General features: G+C 35.1%; 1 protein-coding gene across 1 annotated transcript in view; it reads left to right on the top strand.

Annotated features, from left to right (window-relative positions):
• The window catches only part of COL4A5 (collagen type IV alpha 5 chain), a 239,547-nt gene that overhangs the window by 149,497 nt on the left and 63,876 nt on the right, over positions 1 to 26,174 (top strand). The window contains exons 19-29 of the mRNA XM_066248681.1: positions 1,719 to 1,851; positions 6,794 to 6,967; positions 7,861 to 7,941; positions 13,199 to 13,291; positions 14,698 to 14,768; positions 15,034 to 15,225; positions 16,024 to 16,192; positions 19,039 to 19,131; positions 19,234 to 19,338; positions 20,512 to 20,609; positions 22,186 to 22,336. Coding sequence (XP_066104778.1) covers positions 1,719 to 1,851; positions 6,794 to 6,967; positions 7,861 to 7,941; positions 13,199 to 13,291; positions 14,698 to 14,768; positions 15,034 to 15,225; positions 16,024 to 16,192; positions 19,039 to 19,131; positions 19,234 to 19,338; positions 20,512 to 20,609; positions 22,186 to 22,336 — 1,360 coding nt within the window. The remainder of the gene's footprint in view (positions 1 to 1,718; positions 1,852 to 6,793; positions 6,968 to 7,860; positions 7,942 to 13,198; positions 13,292 to 14,697; positions 14,769 to 15,033; positions 15,226 to 16,023; positions 16,193 to 19,038; positions 19,132 to 19,233; positions 19,339 to 20,511; positions 20,610 to 22,185; positions 22,337 to 26,174) is intronic.

Here is a 26,174-nt window from a genome sequence, read left to right as displayed (position 1 = left end):
AAGAGTTCCTGTCATGTTTGCATTCACTGTGAAATTTCAATCAAATATATTTCCGATCTTATTAAGAATAAAATATTATTGCTGCAATTCGACAGATTGGTTTTCCTTTGGCTGAAATTTGTTAAGACTCTTGACTTTAAACTGCCTTAAAACTGCCAGGTGCAAGTGCCACAAAACTTATATGTTCAGATATTATTTTTTTTGCCCATAGTGAGTCTCAAATATTGATATTAGTACATTACTAAATCTAATGAAGATATATTTTAAAATATTATATAGTTTTATGCATTTTAATCTAAAATCAGTTTTTAGTTCTTTAAGAAATACTTTTATGAAATGAGATGATAAAATTTTAATGACTATCAGAAGAAATGGACATTTGGAGAGTGCAGTTCCATCCAGCATCTCACTTTGTCCTTTGAATTTTTTCCCTAGTTCTGGGTCCCACAGTTTCCAGTATTCTTCTCTTTTTTGAATATTTGTTATGTCCAGTGAAATATCACACTTAGTCAATAGGTGTTATTTGTACCTTGCATTGACACTTTCTTAAATTTAAAAGTTATTCAGTTTCATAACTGTATATTTAATTTCTTTGTATTTAAACCATTTAATATGAAATCCATTAGGCACTGAAGTTCTAAGGAAACAGAGGGAAAATGAATAATCAGGTAGTTGATTTTAATTAATAAAGCCTTCTGGGAAGAGATGAGTTTTCTTTTTCTTCTTTTTTAAGAGGAAGAAAGAAATGTGGGTTGATAAAGGGAAAGGTTGGAGGAAAGCATTTTTGATATTTAAAGTGGCATATTCAAAAGAAAAGACAAGAATATGCAAGATGCATGAACTGATTATAATAGAACTCACTCTACTAGAAATCCATCATTAGAAATAGCAGGAAATGAGAAAGGTGAAAATGGTACTGAAAATGAAAAGTGACTTGACAGAATCCCGAGTTAAAACTAACATCAGATGTGGTAGGAAGTAGTGAACAATTTTAAATCCTCAAACACAGAATAATTGGTTTTTGAAGAAGTACATCCTAGCCTTAGATTTTGATTGAAGAGGAAAAGTTCAAAGGTACTTCTGCCAGTCTAAATGTGAGGTAAGGATGGTAGCTGTGGCAACAGGAAAGAAGAGGGCAGATTCGAGAGACATTTGTATCAAAGAATGATCAGCCTAGTGAACATAATTATACACCATATTGTGTGTTCAGCACCCCCCCAAGTCAGGTCCTCATCTACCACCCCCTGTCCCCCCATACCTCATCCACCTCCCAGCATTTGCCCCACTTGTAACTAGTGTCACCCTAATAAATTCAAATACAGAATTTCAAAAATGAATAAGTAAATACAAATACAAATTATTAAGAATTTTAAGATCAAGAGAGCAAATTGAGAAGAAAAAGAGAATGATCAGGCTTAGGTAATTAGAATGAATTGAACATGAATTATAAAAAAAGAGACATTTAAAATAATTCCAACTCTGTAATCTGGAAGGTCAACAGAGTGGTAATATTATGTATTACTGGTTCGGGACAATTTCTAGTCAGTTAAAGAAGTGACAGAGAATGTGATTCCTAGTCTGTGTAATAGTCAATGTAATTGCATCTGAGCACTTTATGAAAATGATGACATTGTAATTATATGTACCTGCTAGGTTATCTTTAGGAAACAAGCTTCTTCCTCTTTGAATACTTTTATTTTTTTTCTTTCATAATAAAGGTAATCCCTAGGCCCGGGACTGATGTCACTGTAGGAGAGAAAGGAAACATGGGGTTACCTGGCTTGCCTGGAGAAAAAGGAGAGCGAGGATTTCCTGGAATACAGGGTCCACCTGGCCTTCCTGGAACTCCAGGTAAAAGCTCTGTACTGATATGTTTGTGTTTATAGCTTCATCACTAACCACATATACAACATCATCATGCTAGTTCCAGGGCGGACATGGCAGTAGAAGAAATGAGTATTTTTTAATTCACATAAACTTCTCCACTCTTATTATAACCTTTCTCAACACATTCCTTACTTTTACTTAAAAAAAAGCCAAATCAGTTGAACAGTGCCCTTTTACTTTAAAAATCTCATTTCTACTTTTTTCTTAATAATTATAGCTAACATTTCTGTGATTCAAAAATTAGTCATTACACTTTTCAGTCTATTATTGTAGAAGGGCATGCTGTTCTGCTAATGCCTAGTTTTGTCATATTTCCTGTAGAAAAATAGAAAACAGCCTCATTCACTTAGAAGTCCAGAAACATCTACCTAGAAATCTCCATGGTGATTTTGCTGTGCAATAAAATCTTGGAGTTCAAACTGAGTTTTGTATCATTCCCGTTTTGAAGAAGCACAGAATAATAGAGCATTTTTCATTTGACCACAAATTGAATTGATTCAGCATGTTTATTTGGGTTTTCTGTGAAATGAAGTGATAGTGACAATTTATGTAAAATTTGAAAGTATCTGACACACATATATGTTTAATAAGTTATCATTTCTTTCTCTCCAAAAATATTAGGTTAGTGAAAAATTAACATGATGAGAGAGATTCAGTGATCCTCCCCAAAGAAAGAGAATACATGTAGGTCGCATTTTGGTTTAACTAATTACCTTATTTCAAGAATGTGGGCTAAACACATACTGTGTCTGGAAAATTTGAGATAAGGAATTCTCTTAGGATGCTGCAAAAAGTTAAAGAGTTAGACAGTATGAAAGAAAAGTTAAGAAACATAAAGAATAAACCTAAAAGTTATAAAATGCACCATGGAGGAGGTCAGAAAGGATAAAATGGGACATGAGGCAATATTTGGAAAATTAATAACTGAGAACTTTTACATATCAAAAAATACACAAGTCCCTGTGAATAGGCTTAGGAATTAATAAGTAAGAGTAAAATAATAATAATACAAAAATATATAACTAGACACACTATAGGGACATTTTAGAATTTAAGGATAAAAAGAAACTCTTAAAAACTGAGAGAAAAGTCAGATCACCTACAAAGTGATGAGTCAGAGGAACATACTGTAGCACATTTTCAAAGGGATAAGAAAAATAACTATAAATTTGGGCTTCTATATTACATCAAATTATGATAGTAGTGCGAAGATTGGATACTTAGAAAGGTCACCATGTCCAGAACTTCTCTGAAGTAGTTACTGGATATTTTATTACAGAAAAAAGGACATGATTTCAGGATAAAATTTGGGGCTGGGTGGGTAAGATGTAAGAAATAATGGTTAGGAAAGATATTATTTTTAAGTATATTAAATCTAAGCACTGATCATAAGAGCAGTTATTTTCAAAATTTTTATTGGATTTACTGGGTGATATTGGTTAATTAAAGACAAGTTTCAGATGTACAGTTGTATAATACATCATCGATATGTTGTATTGTGTGTTCATCACCCCAAGTCAAGTCTCCTTCCATCACCATTTATCCCATCTTGACTCTCTTCAACCTCCCTTCACCCCCATTCCCTCTGGTAATCACCATGCTGTTGTCTGTGTATATGAAGTGTTTTTTTTTCTTTGTTTAATTCCTTCACCTTTTTCACCCAGCTCCTCAATCGCATAAATGTAGGTTTTTAGAAGAAAACTAAAACATTTAATTGCATAGGTTAAAATTTTAGTAGTAACCTTTAAAGAAGAATAGAAATAAAATGCATGACATACACATTAGTTAAGTGGAAAAAATACCCCCAAAATTTTACTTATGTAATACAAATTAGTATTGGGGCAAAAAACAGACACAGAATAAACCTAAAGCTGGTAGAAAATAACATATAAGATGGAAAGAAAAAGTTAAAAATAAATCAGTAATTGCAATACATGGGAAAAGACCAAACACTGATGAAAAGAAAAACTAAAATAAAATTGGACTAAGAATATACTGCTCACAAAAATTAGGGGATATTTCAAAATGAATATGAAGCGATAACAAAGGAAGCATTTTATTTTTTTTATGAAATAAGAACATCAGACAAGCAAACAACAAGTCAAAGAAAGTTTTTTGATTATGAAAATGAGATGCAAAACCAACTTTTGTTTCATTGGTGAAAATGCACTATAACTATACAAAAGGCTGAAAGTACTGGAGTATCTTCACGTGCCCTGATCCCCTAATTTTTGTGAGCAGTGCATTTATACTGTATACAATAGATGTACCTGAAGAAAAAGGACATAGAAAATATGAAAATAAAGCAATAGAAAGATACTAAGTGCTATCAGAAAGAAAGTTGGATGGTTTAGCAATCAGTATGAAGTATAGCATGAAATAGAATCAATGTACAAATGCATTAAAGAGACAAACACATTTCATGTGGATAAATAGACAAATTATAACACAAACATGGAACTTTATGTATCTAACAATATAGCTTTGAACATATAATGTAAAAATTGATAAACTATAAGAGATAAATTGTAAAATCCCTCACATATCAAGTAGGTGAAAAATAAGGATACAAAATGATTTTTTTGTTTTTTTGTAATTTTAATGCAGTGACATTGATAAATCAAGGTACATATGTTCAGATGATTTGAACAAATTAAGCTGTACATACGGGGAGAGAAAAAACTGTAGCAGAGAATTTTCATTCTTTTCAAGCATGCATAAAACATTTATAAAAATGGACTCTTTGAGATCAGAAAAAAATGTAGTAATGTGCAGGTCATGTTCTATAATTCCAGTGAAATAAAGTTAAAAATTAACAAGAAAAATCCTCAAATTTTGTTATATTTGTATAGTAAAATGCACATTTGTAAATAATTCTAGAGGTTAAGAGGAAACAGAAATGGAAACAACAAACTACTGAATGCTAAAATAGCTCCTATTAAAACTCATTAAATAGAAGCAAAGTGGTATTCTTAATTTATCACAAAATTAGGGATTCTAAAACTAAACAAGCTAAATTGAAAATAAGAAATAAAACAAGCATAAACAAAATAGGAAATTTTTGATAAAATAAAAATAAAATATGACTAATACATAAGCAAGGAAGGCACAAATAAAATCAGTAAAGAAAAATTATTATTGCGATAAATACAATAAAATTTTTAATTACAAGAGAACTATAAAACTATATAAATATATTTGAAATTCTCGATGAAATATACATTCCTCATAAAGCAAAAAACATAAATTATCAAAATTGTCCTAAGAAAGTAGGAAATCTAAATAGAAATAAATTATCATGGAAGATTTTGCAATGTTAAAGATCTCTTTTAAAAAGCATTGGTTTTAAAAGGGTTTTATACAGTTTTGTTGATGAATTGTACCATTTGTTGAGCAGATAATTTTTATATTTTACAAACTGTTTCAGAGTATTTTTAATAAAGAGAATTCAGTGAAATAACATTGATACCAAAGCACCAATGAAATGACACTTTAAATAACTACGAATTAATCTTATTTAAGAACATGAAAGCAACAGTTCTAAGTCAAATATTATCAGATCAGTTCAGATGTATATTAAATAATATTATAACCTAAGATGGTTCAACATTAACATAATTGACAACACTGATAGATTAAGAGAATAGTCCAGTAGACACAGAGAAAACAGTCATTAAAATTCAATATCCAATCATTTTTAAAAGGAAAAACATTCTTAAAAGGGACATAACTACTTTAATTTGATGAAACAACCGTATGTACTTCAGAACTATACAGGAAATGTTATACTTTACAGTGAAACATCAGGAGCATTTTCATTCAAATAAAAAATAAGACAAAGATACCCAGAACCTGTTCGTCCTTATACTGGTGATTACAGCCAGTGCACTGAGTCGGGAAGAAAAAGGAAGTGTAAAGATGGAACAGAAATGATAAATGTTGGTTATCCACAAACCATATCATTATCTACCCAGGAAGCCTAAAATAATCAAATGGCAAATTAACAGAACTCAGAAGGTTTGCAAGGTAGCCAGATATGAGTTGCATACCCATACAAATAAATAATTTGCTTCTATACCAGCTATATAAAAATTAAACATATAACAGAAAAGAAAGGTCAACAATAGTAATAGCAGTAAAATTCACAATAGTAATAAATTAACTCATGAATAAACCCAACTAAAGATGTGTAAGATCTCTTTGCAGAATTTTGTAAAATATTATTAAATAATATAAAATGAATAAGTAACTGGAGAGATATGCTTAATTATTACTTGATGTGAGAACTCAGCATTATAAACAGATGATTTTTACCAGGATTTAATCTTTAAATTCTAATTATTCTCATAAAATTTCAGTGATTTTTTTTTACGAGACTAACAAGCTGACTGTAAGATTCATTTAGAAAATTTGTAAGTGTAGTGAAGATGGTTTTTAAAAAGAACAGAGATGTGTATATCTTCCTTACCAGTTTTTAAAACATTGTCAAAGTGTAGTAATGAAAAAGTGTGTCAGTGATTCAGGAATAGAGAGTGGAAGAGAAAAATGTCCAGAAGTAGACACACGGGAACTTCGAAATTTTTCTTTTTCTCTTGCGAAAGGCTTTCTAGTATTTCTACAATGAAAAGATCACAGTGTGAAAGAGGAGTATGTAGAGTTATTAGTACACTTCCAAAGGTAATAAAGCTACATTAAATTATTCTTTCTTATACTCAGACTGATGCTATTTGAATCTTTTCATCCTTTTTCCAAATATCAATTCTCATAGAAAGCAGTAAGTACATAGCAGGCATTACACATTAAAGGAATATCTTATCATTACTTAATGCCTCCTGGAGAACCAAAATAATATCCCCAAAATAAGTTCATTTTGAGCATTGCTATGGATATATATTTTTCACCTTAGGGACTGCAGTTATGGGTCCTCCTGGTCCCCCCGGCTTTCCTGGAGAAAGGGGACAGAAAGGTGATGAAGGTCCACCCGGAATTTCCATTCCCGGATCTCCTGGACCTGATGGACAGCCTGGAGCTCCTGGCCCCCCAGGGCCTCCTGGCCCTCCGGGTCCTCACTTTCCTCCCAGTAAGTTATTTCTTTCTCCTAATTTCTATTATTGTTTTCATTTATAAGCAAAGCTAGCTGGAATTTGGCATCATTCTTTCTGTGTCTGATATCTAAGAAATGCTACAGCAGCTTCTACTTTTGCTTTTTGGTGATTCTTTGATTTTTAACACTGCTCTTCAAATTCTGACCAATATTATATCTTTCTTTTGCTTATAGGTAGGTGTGTAACGACAGGGAAGTAACTGAAAAAAAAAAAAAAGGTCTTTTTTTCTAGCCCATCAGGTTTCCTTTTGTTTAGTTTTCTGAACATTTCTATTTTTTAAATTTTATTTATAAAACTGAGTGGAGGCCCTGGCCGTTGTCTCAGTGGTAGAGCGTCGGCCTGGCGTGTAGGAGTCCCGGGTTCGATTCCCAGCCAAAGCACAGAGGAGAGGGCCCATCTGCTTCTCCACCCCTCCCCCTCTCCTTCCTCTCTGTCTCTCTCTTCCCCTCCTGCAGCCAAGGCTCCATTGGAGCAAAGGTGGCCCGGGCGCTGAGGATGGCTCTGTGGCCTCTGCCTCAGGCGCTAGAATGGCTCTGGTTGCAACAGAGCGATGCCCCAGATGAGCAGAGCATCGCCCCCTGGTGAGCGTGCTGGGTGGATCCCAGTCAGGCGCATGCGGGAGTCTGTCTGACTGCCTCCCCGTTTCCAACTTCGGAAAAATACAAAAAAAAAAACAAAAAAAAAAACTGAGTGGAATGGGTTGACATTGGTCAATAAGAGTACATAGATTTCAGGTAAACCTCTCCATAACGTTTGAACCGTTGATTGTGTTGTGTGCCTATCACCCAAAGGCAAATCATTTTCTGTCTCCGTATATATGCCCCTTTCACAACAATTAATGTGCTATCCTTTCTTTAACTCATCTCAGGTGATGTCTGTGAGGCAGGCCCCCCAGGCCCTCCCGGATCTCCAGGTGACAGAGGACTCCCAGGAGAGCAAGGAGTGAAAGGTTTGGTCCCCGTATTATTTCCTGCATTCTTTCAAATCATCACCAAAATCCCCTCTATCCTCCAGCTTACTGCAGCCTCTGATTTCTGCGAGCGTGCCTATGACTATTTGATTTCCAATAGTGCATATTTTCAGAACCTTGATTTTACAAATCTCATTTTCTGACCACCGTCTCATATCTTTTTAGCTTACTAACTCTAATAACCTGACTCCAACATTACTTCAACCTCAGTGATACTTTTCCAGTTTTGACTAACCCTCAATGACATGGTGTTTTATCTTCTTCCTTAACCTGACTTAAATTCCATGATCAACCATTCTAATCAATTCCATGCATAAACTCTTGACTCCTTTACCCTCCACTCACTTTGTTGTGCAGACTTGGAACCAAAACATAGCCCTGGTGAGTCCAAATTACCACCTATTCTGAGCCTGTAGCTTCTTTCTTCATGCTTTTAACCTCTCTTCTTCCATTCTTATTTTAAGATTCTGACTTTGCTTCTTCCTTCAGTGCTCACTAACAAGGTAACTTTCATAGATTGCCACTATATTTACCCACTTATTTGTATTTGTGCCATATATTCTGCTTTCCTACCTATTATTGTTAATTTACCTTCTGTGACAACATGGATGGCCCTGGAGAGCATTATGCTAAGTGAAATAAGCCAATCAGAGAAAGACAAGTACCATATGAGTTTACTCATATGTGGACTCTAGTGAACAAAATAAACTAACAAACAAAATAGAAACAGCCATATATAGAAAACAGACTGACAGCTGTCAGGGAGCAGGGGTGGGGTGCATGGCTGGGTGAAAAAGGTGAAGAGATCAAGAAAAAGAATAGACACAGACAACAACATGGTGATTGCCAGATGGAAAGAGGGATGGGGGAGATAGAAGAGGTGAAGTGGGGATACATGGTGATGTACGGAGACTTGACTTAGAGTGGTGAACACACAATGATTTGTTGTAGAATTGTGCACCTGAAACCTGTATAATTTTATTAGGCAATGTCACCCCAGTTAATTCAGTAAAAATAAAAAAAAAAATACTCCTATCCAAAGCCAATTCTTCTATCTGTAAAATAGATTCCATTTCCTTTTATTTTCCCAAGGATTTTGTTCTAGAAATCCTTGCCTCTCCTCCATCATCATTTTTTTCATTTCTGCTGGATCATTCCTAGCGGTATACAGTTATTTTTTTCTCACCAGTCTAAAACAATACATTATCATAATACCACTTCCCCTGCCAGATACTACTCTATTCTTCTGCTTCTGTTTACAACAAAACTCCTCAAGTAATTTCTACTCACCATCTCTAGATACTTGCCTCTAATTTTCTCTTACGTGTATTGCAGTCAGGATTTTACTGCCCTCCATCAGCACACCATAAATACTGCTTTGTGGAAGTCACCAACACCCTATCACGTGCTAATCCAAATGTGAATTCTCAGTCCTTTCTAAAATTTTTTATTCTTTAAACACTTTTTCACTTGGTTTTCAGTACATTACATGACCTATTTTTCTTCATACCTCTCTGGCATATATATATTTATACAATAAGGCTTCACTTAACATTGTGGAAAGGTTCTGTGAGTTTAAGTGAAACGATGTATAATGAAATGAGTTTCACCATAAGCTAATTGATATAAACAAGATTGATTTGCTTTGACATGTCATCAACATTATAATGAAATGATGTTCAGTAGACTGAATGTTTAGTAGACATTATTTAAGGACCTGCTGTATGTGTGTGTATGTGTGTCTGTATGAAATATATAATTTGTTTCCTATCTGTCCATTTGTCTGTCTTTCTATCTATCTATATTTATATATAATCTCCAATGTAACTACCATCTAAGTCAAAATATATAACTTTTCCAGGACTTTAGAAGACTGTCTTGTGACCCTTAGTCAACACTCTAAAATATAACCATGATTTTACCTTCTATCATAATTAGTTTGCCTAATCTTGAACTTTGTATAAATGGAATCATACAGTATGAGCTTTTTTGTATCTCTTTTTCTCAATATAATATTTGTGAGATGCATTTATGTTTTTGTTTATAGCAGGTTTTTTTACACTGCTCTTTAGTATTTTTTTGTATAAATATTTCTAAATATCCATTCTAATATTAACATACATTTGGTTTGGGGATCTTATGAATGCAGCTGCTGTGAACATTCTTATACACACTGTTTTAATAGAATATATGCATTTATTTCTGCTGTGTATATACCTGGAAATAAAATTTCTGGGTTATAGGTAAGTGTAAGTTTTGTTTATATAGATAACATCAAACAATTTTCCAAAGCGGCTTTAGTTTCTATTTCCCTGAAGAGTCATTGGTGCTAAATCTGTTTTCTTAGAGTTTGTGTACTGTATTCTCTTTGCAAAGTGCTTTTTCTTATTTTTAATTGGGTTGTTGGATGTATACATATATATGTATGTATATATTAGAACAGTATTCTCGGGTTCTGTGACTTTTTTGTGACAGAGATAGAAAGAGAGAAGGGAAAGACAGACGGGAAGGGAGAGAGATGAGAAACATCAATTCATAGTTACATCTCTTTAGTTGTTCATTGATTACTTTTCATATGTGCTTGACTGGGAGGGCTCCTGTCAAGAGCCAGTGACCCCTTGCTCAAGCCAGCGACCTTGACCTTATTCTAGTGACCTTTGAGCTCAAGTGAGCCCACGGTCGAGCCAGTGACCTCTGGGTTTTGAAACTGGGTCCTTAACGTTGCAGGTTCACACTCTATCCACTGCAGCATCACTGATCAGGCTTAACATTCTTTTTTATTGTTAGTGCTGTTTATCCTCTTTTAGAATATTTGTTTACCCCAAGGACCTGACAATTTTTTCTGTGTCTTTTATTTTTTTCTAGAACTCTTACCAGTTTGCCTTTTTGTTTTGATCTTTGGTCTATCTTCGGTTAATTTTTGTGTATATTTTCAAGCAGGGATCAAAGTTCATTTTGCCCATATGTGCATCCAAATGTCAATACCATTATATAAAAGACCATCATTTTTGCACTTACTAACATTAGCACTTTTTTTTTTTCATTTTTCTGAAGCTGGAAACAGGGAGAGACAGTCAGACAGACTCCCGCATGCGCCCGACCGGGATCCACCCGGCACGCCCACCATGGGGCACGCTCTGCCCACCAGGGGGCGATGCTCTGCCCATCCTGGGCGTCGCCATGTTGTGACCAGAGCCACTCTAGCGCCTGGGGCAGAGGCCAAGGAGCCACCCCAGCGCCCGGGCCATCTTTGCTCCAATGGAGCCTTGGCTGCGGGAGGGGAATAGAGAGACAGAGAGGAAAGCGCGGCGGAGGGGTGGAGAAGCAAATGGGCGCTTCTCCTGTGTGCCCTGGCCGGGAATCGACATTAGCACTTTTGTTGCAAAACTTATAACTATATATGTGTGTGTCTGTTTCTGACTTCTCTATTTTGTCCCATTGTTTTATGTTTTCCTCCTTATACCAATGCCAAACTGTCTGGATTTATAGCTGTATAGTAAATCTTGGGTTACTTTGCATTTTTATATTCATTTTAGAATTATCTAACCAACTTTTAATTTAGGATAGTACTGAGTTCAGTCCTTGTTCTGCTTTTCTGTTTTAAACTCATTCATTAAGTCTCAAGATTTTAAACACTATCTACTTGCCAGTGCCTTATAATTTTATGTCTCTTGTCGAGATATATGTTTCTTCTTCTGGATTGGCATGTCTAACTGTCTACTTAACGTTTTGAACTTTACATCCTGATTAAGTTGAACTCTTATCTGTTCCACCTCCTCCCAAATAATTTTTCCAGTAACATCTTTTCTTTCTTCCTTAAAAGCAGGCCACTCTAGCCTTCTGGTTTCTTGATCTAAAAAACCTTCAGGTCATTCTTGATTCTTGTCTTCTTCTGTAGTCTATATGTGATCAGTGACAAAATCTCATTGGTTTTATTTTAAAATATGTTCAGAATCCAACCAATTCTCATCATCTTCATTGCTGTCACTCTGGGAAGACCTGCCATATCTCCTAGATTACTGCAGCAGTAGCCACTTAAATGGTTACTTTGTTTCCATCCTTGCACTTATATTCTATTCTTCACATAGCAGCTAGAGTCATTCTTTTAAAGTTAAAGTATGTCATGTTGCTTTTCTGTTTAAATTTTATAATATTCTCATTTCACTCATTGTAAAAGTCAGAGTCTTTATGGTGGCCTATGTGGGGTTTTTTGGTATGCCATTTGTGCCTGAAAAGGCAATGGCACAGTGGGTAGAGCATTGGCCTGGGACGTTGAGGACCAAGATTTGAATCCTAAAGTTGTAGACTTGAGCATGGGCTCACCAACTTGTGCACAGGTTCATGGACTTGAGCGTGGGATCACAGACATGATGCCATGGTCACCAGCTTGAGCCTAAGGTCGTTGGCTTGAGCCCAAGGTTACTGGCTTGAACAAGGGGTCACTGCATTGACTGGAGCCCCCTGGTCATATGAGAAAACAGTCAATGAACAACATATGGTACCACAACTATGAGTTGATGCTTCTCATCTCTCTCCTTTCCTGTCTGTCTGTCCCTGTCTCTCTCTCGCTTAAAAAAATTATGTCATTTGTTATAAACTGTTCATTAGTCTTACCTGGTTCCCTTTCTCACTCTACTCCAGAAATCTTGTCTCATTGATGTTCTTGTACATGCTAAACATATTTATTGTTTTTGCCTGGAATATTCAATACTGTTTGTGCCTGTGCCACACATTAAGTTTTTTTTTATTATGCATCATCTTTTCAATAAGGTCTATCCTGACTACCTTATATAAAATTGCAACCTGCCACGCATCCTTAGTATGTCCAGTTCCATTTATCCAGCCTTATATTTTGTCTATAAACATAACTTTTATATATATATACACATTATAAATATACATCTAAAATGTACATATACATATATATGTATATTGTATATGTATATTTTAGATAATTTGTTACCTTCATTGTTTATTATCCCTTTCCACTGGTGGATTGTGAGCACCATGAATACATGAATTTTTCTCTGATTTGTTTGCTGATGTATCACAAACACCTAGACCACTGCTTGGCACACAGTAGGCACTCAGTAAATATTTATCAAATAAATTAATTCTAGATATAGGTTTCTCTCACTAAACTTTTAGGTAGCAATATTGACCCTAAGTGCTGACCTCCTTGAAGCCAATTTAAAGAAGGTGGATAAGTAATCATTTTTGTTATGGTTTCCTCTAGGTGACAAAGGTGACACCTGCTTCAACTGTATTGGAACTGGTATTTCAGGGCCTCCAGGTCAACCTGGTTTGCCAGGTCTTCCCGGTCCTCCAGGTAAAATATCTGGCTTCATGGCAACCTTTAAAAATATTTTTTTGGCTAAAAAAATATTTCTTGATTAACTTTTAGTTAGCATGAAGCTTTAGAAGAATGCCAGTTTCTCATTTTATAGCTAGTCACTCATATTTATAAGTAAATATGAAATGCCTCTATCTGCTATGAAATAACTTATGCTCTTGTTCCTAATACTTGAAGCTACCAGCAGTTTCTGTTAAATATTTTGACAATATTAGTCCAGAAAAAAATATCTCTCTTTATTTTCTATATGGTAAGGTAAATAACTTATACATATGGCATCAGACTATTTTCTTCCAGAAAATTAGGTGTAAAGTTTATAATGTCTTGTCCCTTAGTATGTTTTCCAACAGCGGGGTTTCTAGTCTTTGGGGATGTATCACATATTTTCCTTAAGGAATGGGACTGCTACTAGAGCTGGTAACAAACTGCCAATATTCCTCTTTCTGTATTAATTTCTTCTTCCCTGTTTCCAATAAAAACAATAGTTGGTATCGGTCAGACTGGTAAGTCTTTTACTCAACTGCCTCTCGGAATTTCTCAATATTATATTACCTTGAAATTACAATTTATGTCTGTGTCAAGACTTAGAATAGACATCAGATCTCTTATGTTTCTCTCTAGTCTGTCTGCCAGGGAAAACAATTAATTTGACCTTTGGAAATAGATTTTTAGCAAGTTTTCTAGCTGTCACTGGTAGCTAATAATCTATCCTTATACCTCCAGACTAGAGGTTCTCAAACTTGAGAGTCCGTCAGAATTACCTGGAAGACTTGTTAAAACCCAGATTGCTAGGTCCCACACCGAAATTTTCAGATTCAGTAGATTTGGGGTGAGAGCCCAAGAATTAGCATTTCTAACCAGTACCGAAGTGATGCTGATGAAGTTGGTTCAGGAACTCATTTAGGAAATGACTCTTTAGTGATATTTCTTCTAGTGGTTGAGTATAAAACATTTCTTGTAAACAATATTTTAGGGAGTGACAAACCAGAGAAACAGCCAGTAAGGATCTAGGAAAATTGTTTAAGTTGGAGCAAAGAAAGATATGCAGACTTTGTCTTTATCTCCTTATTCTCTTGGCAATAAGATAAGGGAGCCACTGTGCATAGTACTTGGTAGCTGTGAGCTCTTGAAAGGATTTGCATTTGGAAATACCTGAGAGTAAAATACTGTATGTAACATGAAATGCTAGATTTACCAAAAAGGAAGGACAGTTTCTTCACTCTGAGAACATAAAATCAGAAAACAAAAATATGACCTGTTACATGGGATTGAATGATGTTCTTATTTTAAAACTTGACTTTCTGACTTACTTATTTTTATATGATTTGTTGGGGTTTTAACTTCAAAGATTATATTATTGTGTATGTGTGTGTGTGTCTTAGGATCTCTTGGTTTTCCTGGACAGAAGGGTGAAAAAGGACACACTGGTGCCACTGGACCCAAAGGAATAACAGTAAGTTTTGAGTATATTATATAGCCAAACAAGTTGATTTTCATTTGTGGATATATATTAAAGAAATATAAGTTTTCATTACATTGTGATTTATTTGATTCCTTGAGTCTCTGTGACTCACATAACTTTCTTGATCTATAGTTTTTTATACTAAATGTTACTGGGTGGGTTGGTGGGGTAAACTGGACAGAAGAAAGTTTTAGAAAAAAAAAGTGAAAAGTGATTTTTCTCCCCCCCCACCACTTCTTTTTTTTCCCCCCTTGAGGGCATACCAGGAACTCCAGGTGCTCCAGGCTTTCCTGGACCTAAAGGTGAACCTGGTGACATCCTCACTTTTCCAGGATTGAAGGGAAACAAAGGAGAGATGGGTTTCCCTGGATCTCCAGGTCTCCCTGGTTTACCTGGCACCCCAGGACAGGATGGATTGCCAGGACTACCCGGCCCCAAAGGAGAACCCGTGAGTTGGACTGGCATTCTTGGTTTTCTGATGTCAAATTGTTACATAAGGATGCTACCTGGGATGTGCCTGTTGCTGATGTGAACATCTAATCGATGCTTAAAAGGAAATAATTAATATATAAAAATGGTACATTATTACTAACTGTGTAGGGTTTCTTTGCCACTCTTTATTCTCAGTTGTTTTATAAATTCCTTCTTTTAACCCATTTCTGTACTAGTATATTGCCTAGGAATAGCTGGGAAGAAGGTTAAGATGTTTATGGATCAATGTGAGGTTCCCCTTCTTTTACCCTACATATTGTTGTCTGGGTTTATTTAGATATAACTGCCGAAATTTAATTTGGTTTTTATATATAGTAAGCTTGGAGATCAGTGAGAGTAGATGGCCATGTTAAATGTGCCATGGCGCCTAAAGGTTGAACATAAATGAACAGTGTTATATTTTGTGTACAATACACAGACCAGAATTTTTAGGTGGAAAGTGACAGTTATATAAAATATTAACTTTTCTGTAAACTTCTTGACCCAAATTAAATATAAATTTAATTAGGGTGAGTTTTTTTGTCTATTTTTATTTTTTATCTGTATCGCTAGTACATGGCACATAGTAAGAATTCAAAAATATTTGTTGAGGGAATGGATAAGTAGAGTGATCACATATACTATTCTATAATACAAACTTATACAACTTTTAAGAATAATCTATGACTGTATCATTTCTCTAGCTGTATTTAATAATACCAACCTACAAAGAGCTGTTATATCTGTTTCTGTATTAAAATTTTTCCTTTTCCAGGGTGGAATTACTTTCAAGGGTGAAAGAGGTCCTCCAGGGGACCCAGGCTTGCCAGGTCTCCCAGGGAATAAAGGGCCTGTGGGCCCTCCTGGCATTGGCCCTCCAGGCCCAGTAGGTGAAAAAGGTGTACAAGGTGTGGCGGGAAATCCAGGCCTGCCAGGAATACCTGGTGAGTTTACTACAGTTGTTTTGTTTTGGTTTTGTATTTTTCTGAAGTGAGAAGCGGGGGTTGGGGGGGCAGACAGACAGACTCCCGCATGCGCCCGACCAGGATCCACCTGGCATGCCCACCAGGGGGCGATGCTCTGCCCATCTGGGGCATTGCTCTGTTGCAACCAGAGCCATTCTAGCGCCTGAGGCAGAGACCATGGAGCCATCCTCAGAACCCAGACCAACTTTGCTCCAATGGAGCCTTGGCTGTGGGAAGAAAAGAGAAAGACAGAGAGAAAGGAGAGGGGGAAGGGTGAAGAAGCAGATGGGCACTTCTCCTGTGTGGCCTGGCTGAGAATGGAACCTGTGACTTCCACACACCGGGCCTATGCTCTACTGTTGAGCCAACTGGCCAGGGCCTACAATTGTTTTGTTTTTAATTTGGTTCTTAAAAGCAGAAATGTATAGCACTCACAAAAATTAGGGGATATTTTATTGCTTCATATTCATTTTGAAATATCTCCTAATTTTTGTGAGCAGTATGTTATCTTTGGCCATTCTTAGCTACCCTTCATAAGAGATGTTTTTCCTTGGACATTTATATTTAGGCTTTTCCGAGTTCCTTACCAAAGAAACACGATATGTGCATTTTTTACAGAGGGAATCCTGTTTAATTTTTTTCTGAATATCTTCAATTTGATTGTTTTTGCTGTTGTTGTTTTGAAGTACATGATACATAATGCAAAGTTTAACAAATAATTATATTGAAGACACACATGTAACTACTACACACATTAAGAATCAGAACATTGCCATCATCTTAGATAGCCCCATCTTCCTCTTTTTTTTCCAATCATAATCCCCTTCTATTTGTCTCAGAGCAACCACTGTGCTGAATTTTGATTCATTTCCTTCTTTTTACCCTCTAGAGTTACCCCCTAGTTATGCATTCCTAAACAAAGTATTCTAGATTCTTTTTGAACTTCGTATTAATTCAATCGTATGATGTGTTCTACATGTTTGCTCTGTGTATAGCTATAGTGGCAAACTAAAGCCCATTGACTAAATCTGGTCAACCACATTTTGTCATGAATAAAGTTTAAATTGCACATAGCCACTCACTGTTGACTGTGTTTGGTTTTGAACTGCAGCCACAGTGCTGAGCAGTTGTGTTGTGACAGAGACCATGTGACCCACACAACATAAAGTATTTACTGTCTGTTCCTTTATAGAAAAAAATTTCCAGTCCCTGGACTAAGGTACATATTTAAGATTAGCATTTTCAAGCATAGAATAAATACATTTTAAGTTTTACTAGATAATGCCAAACTTGATTCACAGCACTTGTACCAATTTCTGTATGCTTCCATTCGAAGTATTGGAGATTTCTTACCGCTCTGCAACCTCAGAAATATTTTGTATTTTTAGACATTTATATTTTTGTTAATCAGTTGATGTGATATATCTCATGTCAGCTTTATTTTACATTTCTCTAATTACATTAAAGTTTAGCACCTTTTCATATGTTTACTGACCATTTAAATTTCCTTTTTTGAAATGCCTATTTAAATGTTTAACCATTTTTCTATTAGATATTTTTCTTATTGACTTAGAGCATTATATATATATATAATATATACACATACATACACACAAATATACAGGGTGAAGCAAAAGTAGGTGTACAGTTATTCATATGGAAAATAATACAGTAATTAATAAATAATAGTACGGTATTAAACTGGTTCACGTACTCTTACTTTTGTTCTACCCTGTATATTCTGTGCATTAGTTCTTTGCTAGCTATTAGTTTTACAAATTTTTCACTCAGTATGGCTTGCCATTTTTTCTCTTTGTATGGCATCTTTAATGGACAGAAACAAATTTGAATGTATTCAAATTTATCAGCCTTTTCTGTCATAGTTTGTGGTTGTTATTTCATGATTAAGAAATTCTTTGTCCCGAACATATTTTAAGTCCTTATTTCAATTCACGAGAAGTGAGTATATTTCGATTTTGCACACGTAAAATCTTAAGGTACCATTACTTTACCAAAAAGTTTACCAAATTTTCCATGTTTACTACACTTTGATTTTTTGCATGTGACAGAGACAGAGAGAGAGACAGAGAACAGAAATAGGGACAGATAGGGACAGACAGGCAGGAAGAGAGAGAGATGAGAAGCATCAGTTCTTCACTGAGGCACCTTAGTTGTTCATTGATTGCTTTCTCATATGTGCCTTGACCAGAGGGCTACAGCAAAGCAACTGACCTCTTGCACAAGCTAGGGACCTTGGGCTCAAGCTGGTAATCTCGGGGTTTCAAACCTGGGTCCTCCATATCCCATTCTGATATTCTATCCACTGTGCCACCACCTGGTTATGCTACAGTTTAATTTTTTAAATTTATTTTTAATTTATTGAAATGACATTGTTCACCAAACCATTCAGGCGTCAAGTGTACAACTCAGTATAGCACCAACTACCCGCTCGATAGTGCCCGCTCCTCCCCAGGCAAAACCTTTTTCCATCCTTCTCCTCCTACCTTTGCCCTCCACCCCTGCCTCCACTCCCCACTACAGTTTGGCATTTTAAGGTTTTTTCTTTTATCTACATTAAAAAATACTTTTTTTATAAATATCATCTTCAATCATGGAAGCTTTTAAAGCTGTCATCTATTTTTCTGTTTCTGACTCCATCCTTTTGTTTGGTATCTTCCTTGGATATATAAAACAGGATTCTTTTAGTTGTTGATTTTTTGTTGGATTTCACTTTCAAAAGCTTATACTTTATTTTCTGCTTTTAATTAAAATAAATTTTTAGTCAAGAAAACACTTATTCAGTATGGATTCCACTTTGTCATTAGGTCCTAAAGGTGATCCAGGGCAGACCATAACCCAGCCAGGGAAACCTGGCCTGCCCGGAGTCCCAGGCAGAGATGGTGAAATAGGTCTTCCAGGTATGTGAGGAATTTATTTGACTACATCTTCACCATTTATTATCCTCTTTTATTTGTAAGTTTCCTTTTGAAAAAAACAAAAACTGTTGTTTCGCTCCTTAGGTGACCCTGGACTCCCAGGCCAGCCAGGCTTGCCAGGAATACCCGGTAGCAAAGGAGACCCAGGTACCCCTGGAATCGGGCTTCCTGGACCACCTGGTCCCAAAGGTATGTAGGGCTGTATAGCGGGCAGAGTAGGTTAGCTGGTTAGTATGACATTATTCTTTGATATAGTTTACTCAACAAATAAAATATATTAATTGTACCTTTTTTCTATGTTCTTTAAAGAATATAAATGAAAAGTAACACCATATATTCTTTATCTACAATAGTCCAGACAAGAAAATCAGAAATGGGTGTGGAGAGACACTTTGCATGGGGCATGGGGGACATGATGTGGTACATAGAGGGTGTTATATTCAGTGGGACACTTGAAACCACTTCAACACAATAAATAAAACATTTAAAAAGATACATTATCCTTTAATTATTTCAATAGTAATACTATAGACTATATTAAAAGGAAAAGTCTTTAATCAGTGGTAAAAGAAAAGAAAATATCTAAATAATATATATGCAAAAATTTTATATAAGCTTTAAAAATCAGAGTAATTACTATGTTTGTGTTCACTGTTGTATTTTCAGGGCTTAAAACACTTCCTGGAACATATAAGTATTCAATACATATTCAATGAATGGATTGCATTAAACAGAAAACATATTTATTGTACCCATGAAACCAAAAAAATTTTTATTCTAAATCATATTCTCCTAATTTCTTGAAAGTTTTAAAGAGCTGTTGCTTTAGCTCTCCTTTATTTTTCACAAAATTTATTCTCCTCAATGGTGAGATTATGCATTGGTCTGCAAATACCAGTGACAAACATGTCCTTACTCATTGAAAATAGATTATGCAAAGCAAATTTGATATTTTGTGAATATATGTGTGTAATATTTGCAATAGTTTTAGCTCATTTCCAGAATTATATTTAGGCCTTTTATTGTATTATACCCAGATATAAGCTGAAGAAAATAATTTTTTGTCTGAGATTCATTTCTTTTGTTCAATTTTACATCATAATAGCCCTCATTCCATTTTAGAAGAGCATATCCACAAACATAAGCCCTATATGAAGATGACAAGACCATAAGGTGACTGAGATGGAATATCGAGTATTTGTAAGGCTTGACCTAAGTAGTCATCTAAAATGTTGTGGTTTTAACATTTAACTGTAGTCACTAAGCATGATTGGATAGGGTAAAAATTTTGGTTTTGGAGTTTGGTTATCTTTCTTAAAGTATCTTCTATTTGAAAGTTAAACATGATTTATCATTTTACAGGTTTTCGTGGAATTCCAGGACTGCCAGGAGCACCTGGAACACCTGGAAGAATGGGTCCAGAAGGCCCTCCTGGACCACCGGGCTTTCCAGGACCAAAGGTATGGGATATTTTAATTTGTTTTACCCCTTTCCCATTTCCCACACCTTTCTTAACTTTAGCTCTCTCTTTTGATTTACGTATCATCCCTATTCTTCATTATATAAATAAACTTAACTGATTATTTTTTAATTTTTATTTTAAATTTATTGTGTTGACATGATTTCAGGTGCCCCACTCAATATAACACTTTCTACCTACTGTATCATGCCCTCCCCATGCCCTATGCAGTCTCTTTCCATCCCCATTTCCCTGCCCTTCCCCCATTCCCCCTATCTTCACCCGCCTTTCCCTCTGCTTATTGCTACCCTGTGGTCTGTATCTCTGTGCTATGTATATATGCTTTTGGCTAATCCCTTCACCTTTGATTCCATCCCTTCTTCCCCCTTCCATCTGACAGCTGTCCATCTATTATTCCCTGTGACCCGGCCTCTGTGTTTATTTTGTTTCTCACTTTATTATGTTCATTACAAAAAATATTTAACCCAAAACAGCCTCCAATAATCCATGAGGTCTTATTTGAAACAACGAAGTTTTTAAATGCATTTTAGAGTGACTCATTATTAAATGACATGAGAGATTTTAAATGAATCATCCTCAGCTCATCCTATGTTTCTCTGTGGTATCACCATCCCATTTAATGTCTGTCTACACCTGTTTGTGATGATTGAAATGCTCTTAAATATTATATTAAGAACTTCCCATTCTATCCCTCTGTCCCAATTTTCTCCCAAACACATGCTACAAATCACTGCTATTGACTTGATGATGATGATGATGATAAATGTGTTCAAGCTGCTTTCAATTCCTTTCATTATATCTTAGCCAATCAAAAACTTTTTTTCAGTCAACCTTCAGCAAACTCCTGTGGTATGTAATTAACCTGACTGTCCCTCCATTTTCCCTGCATAATTTAATTTAAACTTCTTATGTGTTCATCATTACAACTTTTATTCCATGGGAAGAACAATGGACCATGACCCCATCCCTAATGACAAACAACTTCTTTATTGATTGTTTTTATTTTATTATTAACCTTTTCAAATTAACACAAAAGTCAAAAGAATAACACAATTAACTTTCACATATCCATCACTCACATTCTAAATTATCAAGATTTTATCATATTTGTTTCATCTGTTCCTTCTTTCTTTGTTCAAGTGGTTTAACCCAAATATCAAAATTGTGTTATTTCACCTAAAATGTTTCAGTATTCATCTCTAAGTAAGTAACTACTTTATACAAAAACTACAATATCATTATCATACTTAGTAATATAAAAATAATCATCTATACTCAGTCTGTAATTACAATTCCTCACTTGGATTTAATCTTATGCCCTCTCGGTTATGTCTTTCTTATCCTGAAACCAGTCCAGATCATTTAATTATTTTACTAAGCCTTGTTTTCCATCTTCCAGATGTTGTCTCCTACATGCCAATTAATTACTTTTTATTTAATTACTCTACTCCCTCACCCATGGGGGTATTTTCTGCTTTAAATTCCCTATAGTAAAAAATTGATACCAAGAAACTTATAGGAGTTTTTATTGTGTTTTTACCATATGTGTGCCCTAGGGAGAACCAGGATTTGGGCTGCCTGGGCCACCTGGGCCTCCAGGACTCCCAGGTTTCAAAGGAACACTTGGTCCCAAAGGGGACCGTGGTTTCCCAGGACTTCCAGGTCTTCCAGGACACACAGGATTGGACGGGCTACCTGGCCCAAAAGGTATGGAGGCTGTTGCTACTTTTCAATTTGCTTTTAACTTGTATAGGTATTGAAATTGTAGGGAAAGTTTATGTGTGGTAAGTCTAATTAACTGGAAATTCTATGCTGCCACTCTATCGACTGCTTTTTTTCTTCCTTCATTGATATCTTTTTTTTTTTAAGCAAGAGAGAATGGGATCGACAGGAGCAAAGAGATAGGAAGAGAGAGAGATGAGAACATCAGTTCTTTGTTATGCCACTTTATTTTTTTTGTTTATTTTAATTTATAAGTTTTATTTAGAAAATTAACAGTGTGACAGTAATCAATAAGAGTACATAGGATTCAGGTGTACATTTCTATAACATTTGAAATGTTAATTATATTGTAAACCCATCATCTACAGTCAAATCCTTGTGGCACTTTAGTTCATCAATTCCTTTCAAATACATGACTTGACCTGAGAACTCCAGCTGATTCAGCGACCCCTTGCTCAAGCCAGTGACCTTGGGCTCAAGCCAGTGATCATGAGGTCATGTCTATGATCCCACACTCAACTCTTTGAGCCTGCAATCAAGCCGGCCACCTTGGGGTTTTGAACCTGGATCCTCAGCATCCAGTTCTATGCTCTAACCACTGCACCACTGCTCAATCAGGCCATTGATACCTTTTATGTTTTGTTTCATCATAGATGATACATTCATATATGTGTATAAGTAACACTGAGAAATCTTCCTTTTACCTTATCTCCATCCACTCTGTATTTCCTCATCCCATATGTAGCCATTTTTTACTTATTTATTTATTTCTAGTGTTACTTCAGACAAATATGAAGCAATTAATATTCATATTTTATTTCCTACCTTTCTCAAAAGGTATTGTACTACTTTCTAACCTATTTTTGCATTTTACTTGTTTCATTTAAATTATATACTAAATATCATTCCATATCAGTACATAGAGATCTTGAGTTTTTGAAAATATCTAACGTTCAATTGCTTATGTATACTAGTTTATCTTATCAGTTACTAGTTGTTAGATTGCGTTTCTTGACATTTTTTTCTTTTAGAATTAATGCCACAATGAATAAACTAGCATACATATTATTTCATATAAATATGGGTGTGATAGTAGAATAGAGTAAATAAAAAGAACTTTTTGAATTGAAGGGTAAATGCATCCCTAGATATTGTTATATTCCTCTCCATTTGCACCGCTTAACACTCCCAGCAGCTGTGTATGAACGTGCTTGTTCCCCACAGCTTTGAAAAAGCATGTGACAAACTCTTGGATTTTGGCCAACCTGATGGAAATGAGTTGGTTTCCCAGTATAGTCTTTCAAACATTTTATTGTGAAAAATTTTAAACACTGAAGAAAGAATTGTACAATGCCCGTTTGTTTATCCACCACCTAGATTCTACAATTAACATTTTATCTCTTTGCCAACATTTTTTTTATTTCAATACATGGCAATGTAAAAGTAATTTTACAGTAATTACTGTACCTATCATTAATTTTATGCTGTGAACATTTTACTGTACATGATTTGTCACATATATATCCATTATTTTTCCATTAATTACTTAGTTTTTGATGCATTTCAATATAAATTGAAATAGAAACATACTTCTTCCTAAGTACTTCAGCATGTATATCATAAGTGTAATTCTACTGTTGTTCTTTCTCTTTTAATACAAAATTCACATTAAATGAGTTGCACAAATCTTAAAGAGTACATTTGCTGGATTTTGACAGACACTTGCATAACAAAGCCCCCATCAAGATAAAGCCCCAGAAGTTTCCCTTTTGTCCTTTCTTCAGTCCCTGCCCCAACATCCACAGTGCTAGTTGTATTATAATGACTTTTCTAAAATCAAATATTAATTCTACCTGTTCTAGAAACCCATATGGAGTCAATATGTATTTTCTGTGTTTATTTTGCTCAATATTGTTTTTGAGATCTGTTGATTTTATTGTATTTATCAGTAGTTCTGTATTTTTATTATTAAATATTTTATTTATAACTATAACAAATTTCCTATATCCATTCTCTGTTGATGGACACAAGACTATGTCAAGTTTTTGACTATTACGAATAAAGTTGTTAAGAATATTATTTTAGCCTGACCAGGTGGTGGTGCAGAGGATAGAGTGTCATCCTAGGACACTGAGGATCCAGGTTCAAAACCCAGAGGTTGCTGGCTTGAGTGTGGGCTCATCGGCTTGAGCATGGGGTCACTGGCTCTGCCGGAGCCTCCCCGGATCAAGGCACATATGAGAAACAATCAATGAACAACTAAACTAACACAACTATGAGTTGCTGCTTTTCAGCTCTCTTCCTTCCTATCTGTGTCTGTCTATCTCTCATTCTAAAAAATAATATAAACATTATTTTCCAAGTCTTTTTATGAATACAAATATATTGATCGACTTATGACCTATGCAACTTACGACCATTTGACTTTATGGCCACAATAGCTAGCCACGACTGCTCTGCATCTGGCAGCGCAAGCATTGCTCAGCTGGGCATACGACAGTGTGGATCAGCTTCCGGCAGCACTACCATCTCCGCGTGCACAATTTCAACTGTTATCCCAGACTCAGTACAGCAATTTGTGTTTTGTGTCTTGGATATTTTTCATCAAACCCCTCCCAAGATGTCTACCAAGAGGAAATTGTCTTTGCAAATATTAAACCAGTTGTACTGATAATGCAGTGTTTTACTTAAACCTGATGAATGTAAAAATAAGAAACAAAATGGTGTAGAGATGATACAAATGGCATAAAATGAACAAAGAAAATTATGATATATAACAGTAATGAAAGAAAATTATGATAAAATATGACTTAAAGATTTTTATAACATCATTTCATAGTACTGTACATATAGCCTACTCAATTTATGAACAAATCATTTTACGACCGGTCTGCCAGAACCAATCATAGTCGTAAGTTGAGCAATAGCTGTATGTGCTTTCATTTTGCTTGGGCAAATTCCTGAGTGTAGAATTGTTGGGTCATAAGATAAGTGTATGTTAGTTGTATAAGAAACTACTGACATTTTTTTCAAAATGGTGTACCATTTCATTTGATACCTCTCTTTGTCCCAAAGTTGCAAGGATAGTCTATATTTTATTTTGTAAGTTTTATAGTTTTAGCATATATGTTTAAGACTATCATCCACCTCAAATAACTTTCATTGAGCATCATTTGCTTAAAAGTCCTCCTCCCCAGTGGATTACTTTGGTATTTGTGTCAGAAATCAAATAACTATGTGTAGGTCTATTTCTATGCTGTCATTTTAACTTATCTGTTTTACTATCCTTCAGTTAGTACCAACATTTTATATTACAATTACAATGGCTTTACAGTAAGACTAAATATCAGGTATATAATCTTCTTTTTTAAAAATTTCTTTAGGTATACTAGGTCCTTTGCTTTTAATCTCAGGGTAACTTAAATTTTTATTTCCATTATTGTGAATAAAATTGACCACCTTTGCATAGGTTTAAAGCATACAGATATTTTTCTTGTAAACTACTCACATTCTTTGCCCATTTCTCTATTAGTTTCTTCTACCCTCTTGATTCTGACCCCCCCCTAATTACATATAGGAATAGAATTAGCCTAGCTGTTTTGGTAGTTGTTTTTTTCTTTTGGATTTGCAAGGAATTGTACTCTCCTGGCCAATGTTTTGGTTTCCAGAGAATGATCTGAACAGCTTCATGCTCCTGAAACATGTTGAATTGACTCCCATTAAAGCAGGAACACCCAATTTAACGATAGTAGATTCTGCCAGCAAAAATTTAAAACCAAACTAGTACAAATTATCGTTAGAGAAGAGCTCCTTCTTTGAGCAA

This window comes from Saccopteryx bilineata, chromosome X (assembly GCF_036850765.1).
Source record: "Saccopteryx bilineata isolate mSacBil1 chromosome X, mSacBil1_pri_phased_curated, whole genome shotgun sequence".
NCBI classification, from domain to species: Eukaryota; Metazoa; Chordata; class Mammalia; order Chiroptera; family Emballonuridae; genus Saccopteryx; species Saccopteryx bilineata.
The sequence above is the reverse complement of the archived record's forward strand: the minus strand, read 5'-3'. Positions and strand labels throughout refer to the sequence as shown.